Source organism: Haemaphysalis longicornis, unplaced genomic scaffold (assembly GCF_048455015.1).
Source record: "Haemaphysalis longicornis isolate Haplotype H1 unplaced genomic scaffold, Haemaphysalis longicornis Haplotype H1 scaffold_5, whole genome shotgun sequence".
Classification (NCBI taxonomy): Eukaryota; Metazoa; Arthropoda; class Arachnida; order Ixodida; family Ixodidae; genus Haemaphysalis; species Haemaphysalis longicornis.
The window spans coordinates 53,820,601-53,831,520 of NW_027526385.1; the positions used below are offsets into that span (position 1 = coordinate 53,820,601).

Here is a 10,920-nt window from a genome sequence, read left to right on the forward strand (position 1 = left end):
TCATTCGTGGAACGAATGTGTAAGGAGTTAATAAACCCTTTTTTCTCAAGTAATAAGCTAACTACTACATTTTGAATATTTATTGATGATGTGGTAACCACGTCAAATAGGACACCACCTACATTCTTCACCTCAATACTGCGGGATCATGGTATCAACTATCGGAAAGTAACCTTGTTTCTGGGATTTTGTGTTGTCACTTCATACTTCTGTCACTTTATGGTTTATGGCACGATATTTAGGTTAATTCTAAAACTGTAACAAAGGATGGTAGGATTAACGCTTAGGAGTAAGAAATAAGCGTCCTGGATAGGGAGAACTTGGGGGGGGGGATATATAGTTAAAATAAAAATTAAGTGTACTTGGAATGGCCATTCTGTGCGACAAAATGACAACTGGTGGAGCACCAGGGTATAGAGTGGATACGAATAGGCGAGTGTAGAAGAAGGCGAAGACAGTTATCTCGAATAAAATCGTTATACAGCTGCAGTCTCTTTAATTTGGGACCCTTGTCTGTTTTCAATATACTTGTATTGTAACCCCGGAATTTGGTAAAAGCAACTGAAAAAAAAAACAGCTGACTCGAGCAGCGGACGACAGGAACAGTTAAATTTCAGTGGGAGAGGCCTTCATCCTGCAGTTTATAGGGGAGGACAACGACGACGACGACGATGGTGATGATAATGATGATGAGGATGATGATGGTAGTGGAGGTGGTGGTGGTGGAGGTGGTGGTACAAATTTTTTACCTATAGTTGCTCTCACACGAACGTGCCCTTACAGCCGTTTCCAGGAGAACATGCCATGCAAAACAAGTGGACTGAATCAAATGAAGTAACTAGTACATTTCATTCATGGTGGGTTGGGAAAACAGCTCTTGCTGCCAACCAACGCCTTAAAGTACCATTGCTACTCACTTTTTCGAAATCTGTCCCCGCCCATCAAAACGACTGTGCCCCAAAAATCTCGTGCATTCTTTCTATTGATGCTACAGCGTTCCCACCGCTTCTTCAAAGAGATAGTCAGATTTTCTAACAGAACCCGCCTCAATAAACACTTCTCGAAAGCCGCATAATCCCCCGCCTGCCAACGATTTGACACAAAATAACGCTCAAACAAAAGTACGAGTCGTGTGCCAATGACGTCGACGCAACTAAGACACCGCTGGTTGTTATAAGAGGTTTTCTCAGAAAATACAGCCTCATCTCCACCCCTTATCTATTGCGCACTGTCGTCCGCGGCTGGCCTTGCATGCTAATTAATCAACCCCGCTGGCGGTGGAAGGCCCATCAGCGTTAAGAGCGTTGTCTCGGCTATGGCTCATCACGGAGACTCCGAAGGGTAAGAAACTGGCCGGAGGAAAAAGGCCGGAAATACAAAACAACAAAAACGAGAAACGGCGTCCCTTGTGGACTGCTAAAGAGGAATCTCGCCAAAGATGGGAGAAAGGAAGATTAGCTTCCCAGACTCCTTAATGGCGTGATTTGGAAGAGGGATGAGGCATTCAGTGAACATCGGGGACAAAGGCAGCGTCGCCTGGTAACGCGTAGAGACGCCTGAGTATGTGGGCGAGCCGCAGTGACATTGAGCCGCGTGGGAAATCGTGCCGAGCAGGAAACAACCAGCACAAAGGCGGGGAAGATTTATTCTACGGAGACCCCAACCAGTTATCCATGATTGATGAATTGATCTTGTCACGACCATGCAAAATAGTTTCGGTGTAAAAATGTTTGTGAAGGTTAAGTTACTTAAGGGCGCAAATAATGAAATATCTGCCCTGCGATATATACTATTTGGAGAAAGTTGTGTTTGCTGCCGCCTTTTTTGAAAGTGAAAGAAGGAAAAAAGTTTCTGAAGGTCTTGTGGTTGACTTGGTAGCAACGAAAATAATGTTCAAGAAATGGATGTGGAGGGTCGGAGACCAAGGACAGAGCGAGAGGCTATGGCGAAACCCTCAAGAACATGACGCTTTTGAGACGGGCGTACGCGCTGCCACATCGGTTGCTGGGTCGCAAGGAAGCGGCGTGGCTAACAAGGCTCCAGACAGCGTCGGTAACATCACCGGCAGCGTTATGTCGGATGTTTCCTGATGAATACCCCGAGGCCCTGTGCAGTGTGTGAAAGAAAAGACCGGCCAACAGGTGGCACGTTATGTGGGACTGTGCCACCGTACCCGACAGTGCCAGTTTCGAGATATATCCTGCGAAACTTCAAGGAGCCATAGAGCCGGCCAGCAAGACGGATAAAGAGTGGCCCATCCAGAAGATCTTCACCGCGCTTGAAAGGCACGGGCTCCGAAAAGGAGCTAGTGCTCAGTATGACTGCGAAAGGAGATGCAACGTTAGGCCACGTTGAGGCGGAGTCGCAAACCAGCTCCCGCCTACTGCAGGATCTTTGTCCATAAAGTCTCTTCCAATCTAATCCGAAGAACAGTCCATAATATTTATGCCCATCGCATGCATGGTTAGAGTAAAAAAATAAAGCAATGAATGAAACCCGGGTAATGCATGCATGGTCGTTTACTCATACACACAAACACACAAGCACACACACACATGCACGCGCAAGCAAACATGCACACGCACTCGCACGTGAGCATGTACGCACGCACACACACACACACACACGGAAACACACAAACACACACACACACACACGCACGCGCCCGCGCACACGCACACACACACACACACACACACACACACACACACACACACACACCCGTTTACACAAGCATAGATGGATAGGAATGATGATGATGATGGTTTGATTTTATTGGCGCAAGGCCGACATGGGCAAAGAGCGCCAAACACAAAGTGATTTGATGAGGAGAGAACACGAAATAAAATCACTTAAAAACTATGAGCACGGCTGGTGTAAAGGGCCAGGGTGAAGAACAAGAGTGATTAAAAATAAATAAGGTGGCTGGGGTATAGGACCAGGGGTAAAGCTATGGGTGGTATGAGATGAGTTGTAAAAAGTGAACTTCTGATAGGAACTTAAAGGTGCGCTGAACAGAAACATGGCATCATCTCCTAAGAAGTATGAAGATGGATAGGAATGTCTGAAAAAAAGCTGAAAATCTGAAACAAAACGAGAAATCCTCCAAAGTTGTAAAGATTCACGCTGATTTAAACACCAATTAAATGTCAGTATGCGTTCTGTAATGATATTTGTGTTTATAAGTACCGTTCTCGCGATAGCCAAACGTATCTAATTGTACAAAGGCCATTCTTTGTATATTAATTTTTATTTTAGCTTCTGGCCATTCTCATTTCTCATTTCTGGCAGGTGCGATCAGTAAAGGCGTTTATGCTGTATACCTAACCATAATACATGTCTACTTTTTGTTTTACGCACACGCAGAAACAGAATCGAAGGCAAAAGAATTCCAGATCCACCAGCAAATAAACAAAAGTTCAAAGTGTAGATGTCTCGGAAAATCTACGAAAGAAATATTAACAGGCCTTACATAAATTAGGGCAGGAACGAGAACAATGCTGACAGGCATCGCGCAACCGAAGGAGAAGAAGGCACATTTTAAAAATAGATAAACTCTTAGGCGTGCGTTCTAACTCAAAATATCCATCTTCTACACCGATAAGCCATGAGCCAGGGAAAAAAAAGAACACTAGCGTTCTTTTCTAAATGCTTGGAATTAGAGGTTCAAACCGAACAACTAAGTCAGCTTGGAATGTAAAGACTTTATACAAGCCAGTATGCTTTATTAACTTGTTTCTTGCAGTTTTGGTTCAGTTATGTTAGGAATGCTTCTGTCGGCGAGCTGATAGTTATTTTTCATAGTACCCCCTTGTTGCGAAGAGAATGGGGAAAAAGAACACTTCAAGCGATCAATACTCTAATTGCATTCTGTGAATGCTTGGGTTGGAACTAAGGCACGCAGGCTTCGCCTTCACGCCCCAGCTTCGGCGAATGGTGTCTTGCTTTTGAAAACCTGCTATAAAGAGGCCCTTCATAATTGTATTTCGCTGGCCCGGTCAAGTATTTGTTTGAACTGCCACACAGCACAGGCCTTTGAATAAGAAAATTGTTCAATTGTCACGGTTGGGCGACGCCCAGAATAAACGCCCGAGGCACTATTTGAGCTGCGGTGCCGCTATGCGGGGCTAGTGCATGGGGAGGCTAATGAACCGGGGGTTAAATAGCAGGTACTGAGCTAGTTAGTTGAACTCTAGTTTTAATCTTGGAGTTGTAGTTTGTGTTTTCGCGTTCATATAACGGTTCCGGCTGACAAAGTTGCGCCTTGAGTTAAAATAATTAACAACCATTAACCTGCGAAATACGGCGCATGCTCCTGTGCGAACGGGGCACCGCAAGGTCGCGTATTTGGCCCAATGATTGTTGACTGGGATGATGCATTGAGATATATGATTTTAACTGCGTTATTATTGCTAGCGCAACGAATCGCTAGTTTTATGTAGGTATTTTTTTTAATTGCGATTGTATGCCCTTTGGAAAAAGGTCCTACAGGTAGAAGTTGGCACCCGTTTCCCGGAGGAAGTCCAGAGGACAGCGGTGGTGGGGCCCCCACAGCCATCGCTGAAGATCGGGGGGTCTCTCAGGATGCAGGCCTGTGCGGCGTAGGGAGCCTACATAAGCCGCGCCTTCGTCGTTTAGGGTGGTGCCACTCTTTGACACAGCTCGTGCCACCTCCCGCCGTCGGGCAGCGTTGCCAGCACACGTTGCCATAGCAACGGGGCCGATACGGCGCCATGTTGTTCCCCAGTCGGCTCACTGCCGCCGTGTGCGTAAGGCTGCGTCTTTGCCGCCCGTGACTCGCGGTGACTTTTGTTGACCACGGGAAGCTTTTCGTAACCATGCCAGCTCGGTGAACGTGTGGGGAGTTGTGTGAGCACCAAAAATGCCCGGCTGTTGCGTTCCGCAATGTACGAACCATTGCAGAAAAGGCACACGGATGTTCCGCTTCCCGGCCAGCCCGAACCGAAGAAAGCGCTGGCTCGTACGAGTGAAAAGGGACCGCTGGGAGCCCACTGCTGCTTCTCGTGTTTGCGCTGTGAGTATTGCACCTCGCTTCATGTTTTTCGCACGCGTACTTGCAGCTATAACCTATTATGTAAGTGCTATGCACCTGCAACGCTTTCACCGAGCGCCGTCGTGTCCTCAACGTCTCCTCCGTCGCCGCAGCGCCGTTGCGCGCCGGTAGCGGAGGCCATGGCTGTTTTGATGGCTTCCAGCGACGGCTGCGCGTAGCCGAGCGGCAATTTAGCGTGCGAATGCAGCGTGCGCGCAAGTGGATGCTTTGCGTGGTTCGATTATGCCGGATTACGCATGCATGAAACGTGAATGTTCAAAACTAAGCCTGGTTATAAAACATCCCCGGAATCGGAAGGCCCGGACCGTTCACGCTTGCTAAAAAAAAAAAAAAAAAAAACGCGATTCTCGTCACTGCGACAAAAATTGGTCGAGACCAAGCGACAAAAGCGGTCACTGAGCGACTGCCAAATCTTCGAATGCGCTGCAATTCAGAGTTCGGCAATCGATTTTGAAGCTGCCGTGGGCTGGATATTCATCGGGTCGCCGAAAAAATTGGCTGGCGCCCCCGTAGGCTTTGTGAAATCTCCCCCTCTACCGTAGACTCGCCTCGTAGGTGTTGTGAAATCCCCCCTACCGTAGACGGGCAATTGTTCCCTGCGTTGCTTGTGCTGATATTCCGTGCGGGGGTGGAATATATGATTGATTCTTTCATGCAACACTGCCAAACGGCGTATAAGGGGTCACTAAAGTCTGCAAAGATTTCTGTGGCGAGCCGCCCCATAAAAATTCCCGTACTGCAATTAGAGGGCATAATCAATTTCCATTCCAAAAGATAAAAAACGCGCGAAAGCGATCATTCTGCCTCTCGAGCGAGTAATTCAAATGCATTATGTGGTTTTCAATTATTGTTTAGATTGACTTTTTTTGTTCTAGGCACATTTTGAAGATTCAAGTTTTGAGCAGCACCGACAAGATGGACTGAAAAAGCTGAGGCCGGATGCTGTCCCAACTCTCTTTCCCTATCGTGGTAAGAACATATCTGAACTCGTTATATAAAGCCGTAAAATGGACACAACTTTAATTTTCCTTTGAATTTGTGAATCTAGTTTGGGTCATTCAGAGAAAAGACAAACTCATCTAAATGCATTGCCTCAATTGCACTGCGACATTTCGCTCTTATTTTTGTTTACTCAGAACATCTATAAGGAATAGTAATATGCTTTGTGTGGTGCAGACCATTCAAGAAAGTGCGTGATAACATTTTGCTTGTAATTTTTAGTCCGCAAAGCGAAAATAAGTATTGGAACTGTTTGCTGAGTGAGAATGCATAGGCAAGCATGTTATTGAAGTAATGTTTGTATGTTTAATTTTTTCCAGCTGCTCCAAAACACCGGAAGTCCCCGAAGAAGCGCACTTCTGCCATGAAACCTGCGAATTCGTCTAACACCAAGCGTGTTTGCACATCTGGAGACATTCCACAGCTGCCTACGGATCCTTGCGACATAACGAGTTTTGAGCACGGTGTTCAGTTGAGTGCTCATATTTCAGCAGCCGTTTTACAGCCAGATGCTCTTCCTCATGACACTGCTGAATTCGCGAGAGGTGATCCTCCAGAAGCCCACTTGCTGTCAAGTTTGCCCACCAACAAGGCAGCAAGCATCAGTACCAGCGATCCTGAGTCCAGGCTTGCTCACGCATTGGGAGATTTCTCATTTCCTCTACCGCCTGCAAACAATCTAGAAAGTGATGCGGACAGTGCTGCCGAGTGCAGGTGTGAGTGTACATCCGTGCGTGTGCCCCTGCCATTTGTTCCTCCAGCCAATGACGCAGACAGCACTGGTGAGTTTGGGTGTCATCATGAGACAGTAGCCGCCTCTCCACCACACCTGTCTGCCAACAATCTAGCAAGCGACACAAACGCTACTCCAGGTTCATCCGTAGCCATTCTGAAACAGCTCCCTCCCAACACCGTAGCAAATGATGCAGGTCTCACTCCTCCACAAGAACAGTCAACCATGCCAGCTGCATTTATGTTTGGAGGCAGCACAACTCTCACATTGTCGACGTTGCATCGGGAAAATTCCGAGCTCCGGAAAAAAACGCCGACTTAAGCAGAAGGTGTAAAAACTTGGTAAAACTGCATGAGCAGACGAGATCAAAAGTACGTAGTCTAAACAAGAAACTAAGGTTAGTTCAGCAAGAACTGAACGCATTAAGATCATCGACATTTCTTGCTGCAGATCAAACGAAGGCTCTAACAACAAAAGGCAGGGTTCGCAAGTGGTCAGTTCAGACTATACGCGTAGCCCTCCAAATAAAGCACGCATGTGGTACAACAGGCTACGAATTGCTCAGGTCTCTGTCATACCCACTGCCATCTAACCGGACATTGATTCGAAGAATGCAAAACATTCGCTTTCTGCCTGGTGTACTTACTGAAGTGCTGGATGTTCTAAAGCGTAAGGCAGAAACAATGGAAGACATTGAGAAAGATTGCGTCCTCTTCATGGATGAGATGGAAATTAGTCAAGGGTTTGAACATGACCGCTCTCTGGATTGCCTTTTTGGGGGTACGACACTTCCAGAGTCAACTGACAACGTTGCAAACCATGCCCTCGTGTTTATGATTGGAGGTCTAAACACGAGGTGGAAACAGGTCATCGCTTACCACTTCACTGGTCGTTCTACTGACGGAAGCCTTTTAAAGGAGCTTATATTTCATTTAATTGCGCTTTGTTTTGAGGTGTCCCTGAGAGTTCTTGTTGTAACAAGTGACATGGGAAGTGCCAACAGGAAAGTGTGGCAGCTGCTGGAGTTTTCAAGCCACAGGCACTCGCAAACTGTCTGCTCTATACCACACCCTCACTTGGATGGTAGGGAGCTGTATTTCATGGCTGATCCTGCTCACGTTTTGAAAAACATACGTGGGCAGCTTCTCCGCTCAGGAAGTTTTACCCTGGGGAAGGAGACGACAGAGGAGCATTGCATCCCAGGAAAAACTGTTACCCTTGAACATGTTGAGGCTGTTCTCGAATATGATAAAAAAATGACCTCAAAATCGCTAACAAGCTGTCGGACATTCATGTCAGCTATGGACATTTCGCAAAAATGAAAGTAAACATCGCAGTGCAGTTGTTCCGTGAAGCACCTCCTGCCATTCGCTATCTAATCAAGCTCAAAATCTTGAAGCCGGAAGCTGAAGCAACTGCCTGGTTTTTTGACCTTGTCACTAAGTGGTACACTTTGATGTCATCACGACACCCCATCGTTGCTTTAAGTCATTTTGACCGCGCAAAGCACCAGGAAGCAGTTGGGACATTGCAGCTGGCATGTGCTACATTCACTCGGATGAACATGGGAGCAACTGCACACTGGAAGCCATCGCAGGCCGGTCTTTTGGTGTCTACAACTGTTGTGCTGCGCCTGTCAGAGGAGCTCCTGGCGAGGCGCGGGTACTTGTACCTCCTCACTGCTAGGTTGATCCAAGATTGCCTAGAAAATATTTTTTCAGTTGTGAGGTTGAAGAAGCCAGTTCCAAGTGCGTATGATGTTAAATGTGCACTGAAGGCCATTTGTGTCAGCCAGTTTGTACACACCCCTAAGACTTCGAGCTACAACATTGACGACAGCAGTCATCTGGCTGACTTGCTTGACCCAAGCTTAAAAAAGCTAGAGGAAGACCCCATTCAGCAGGCTGAGGAGTTAGAGAACTTGTTTGTGATTGGACTGACGGAAGCAGAGTGCGACATCGTAGCGTACATCGGTGGTTTCCTTCTGAGGTCTGTTTTAAAATCTATAGGTAACTGCAAAAGCTGTAAAGCAGTACTGACTGACAGTGCTCCTGGGAAATACAGCAGCCTCATCCAGTTGAAGGAGTACGTGAAAAATGCTGGAAATCTGATCCAGCCAAGCATGTCTGTAATGACAATTTTGATGGATTGTGAAGAAAACTTCAAAACGTTTGCTGAAATGGGTGAAGTCATGAAGGTGAAAAAGCCATTTTCAAGCATTCTGAGTGCCCTGCAGAAGTCTGTAAAAATGCACTTGGGATGTTGCAGTTTGCACAAGCCTACTGTAGAGAAGCTGCTTCTCGAAAAATATGTCCGAACAAGACTAAAGATTTACCTCAGGCAGCAGCATGAACACAGAGTAAATGGGGCAGCAAGCAAAACCTGTGCTGCGGCAAACTTGGAGTAGTTCAGCAGCCAGCTAGAACCGTAGAGCGTACGCAGCTGCGATAAATTTTTTTTTATGTGAGGACACTTGAAGACATGGGTGTGGTACGTTCAATCATAATTTAGGACTGCCTTTGTTAAGGACTCTATGCAACTTCATTGCCGTACAATGATGATAAAGGAAAATTGATGCCTTTTTTGTATAATTTACATTATAGTGTGTTCAAAATAGCTGTAAAATATTTTACTGCTAACATTTTCTTTTGCTGTTCCTCAGTACCAGCCCGAAAAAGGCATTCAAAACCAAGAACAGTGGTGTGCCTTCGTTCACATTGCACCTTTCTCTCGAGACGTTGCTCTCCATTGTGTCAGTTGCTCACGACGTGTTTTTGTTCTCGACTGATGTCATGTAATTTTCAGTGGGGTAATTTAAATTAACCCAGTGGGGCTTGGGGAATTTTCTTATTGATTTATTCCCCAATATTTTGGTTCATGTATGTATCCTTGCTCAAAGTACTACTTATGCAGACGTGTAAAATGCTTTCTCACTGTCATCAGTGAAGCAAGCCGTATTCTTCTCTACTTGCTTTCTCCTTCATTAGTTATCTCTGCGTTTGTCTCATCAGCATTGTCCACCTGTGTAGCCCATCTGGGCTTTAATCTTGCTCGTTGCCTGTGTGTTCAGTTTTTTTTCAACAGCTCCATTGGAAAAAAGTCACGAATGAGTGGTAACTTTTACATGCATTAGTCTGCTACGTAAAGTGCTTCTTGAAATTCGATGCCTTTATTAGCTCGGACACATTTACTTTGTGTGTTTTGTTGTATTTCCCATGTACGCCTGTTGTTCGAGAAGGGGGCATCTGCATGTCACGCAAGCAGTGCAATAAAAGAATTTTACGTGAAGTTTGTCTTCCTTTATGCGTGTAATGAAAGTACGCTTCAAGGCATGATGACGTGTATGTTCAGCCATAAATGTAATATTTTGTGTTGCCACCTCAACAATATTCTTTTTAGTGTGTGTAAACGTGTTAAATTACACATTGGGCACGTTAAGATGCCCAGTTTGGGCAGAACGATTCAAGTATAGGCTGGGGAGGTTCTATAGGCAACAGTGGTTTAGTCTGTGCGGGCCATTTTTATTGTATCGGAAACTTTACTAGTACACCGATATTTTCTATGCTATAGCATTTGCGGGGTACCCTAATAACATGTAGTGCCTTGTATCTGCACAAAAAGGCGTAATTTGAAAAGTCAACCTATTCAATTGAATAATAGTGCATAAAAAATAAAAGGGTAATAGTGCCAAAACAATTAAAAAATGATATAAAAGCCAAAAACTGAAAATGAAATTACCGTCTCTCTAATCGGGCGTCATCGTGCAATCACCTAAACAGAACCTTCCCGGGTTAAGAATGACGGCGAGGTAAGGCGACATAAAATCCCCGGCCATTTCCACTAACGTGAAACCTTGGGAAAAGCGAAGCGTGCGGTGTACAAGTGTATCCTCGGCGCTTTGGCGTTTTTGCCACGGAGGTGAAACCGTTGGGGGTAGAAGGATACAGCTTTGAAGCGCAGCGCGTTCTAGCGCGAGGCATTGGAAAACGAGTGACCTGGTGTGTTTTCCTAGTACATGTTACGCTTTACCGTAAGGCGTAAACAAGGGTCCCGGTGTTTTAGTGCCATGACTACATCGACGACGACATGAGACGGCCACAGCCCGAGCCATTAA

At 45.9% G+C, this 10,920-nt stretch overlaps 1 protein-coding gene and 1 pseudogene across 1 annotated transcript; both read left to right on the plus strand.

The window, feature by feature from the left end:
* Positions 1 to 4,700: 4,700 nt before the first annotated feature.
* On the plus strand, positions 4,701 to 7,263 carry LOC144138222 (uncharacterized). The gene is made up of 3 exons (XM_077670414.1): positions 4,701 to 5,035; positions 5,950 to 6,043; positions 6,394 to 7,263. Exons 1-3 carry the CDS (start codon positions 4,883 to 4,885, stop codon positions 7,125 to 7,127), a joined length of 981 nt encoding a protein of 326 aa, XP_077526540.1. The 5' UTR covers positions 4,701 to 4,882; the 3' UTR covers positions 7,128 to 7,263.
* Positions 7,264 to 7,915: 652 nt separating this feature from the next.
* On the plus strand, positions 7,916 to 10,094 carry LOC144138221 (uncharacterized; annotated as a pseudogene).
* Positions 10,095 to 10,920: the final 826 nt, after the last annotated feature.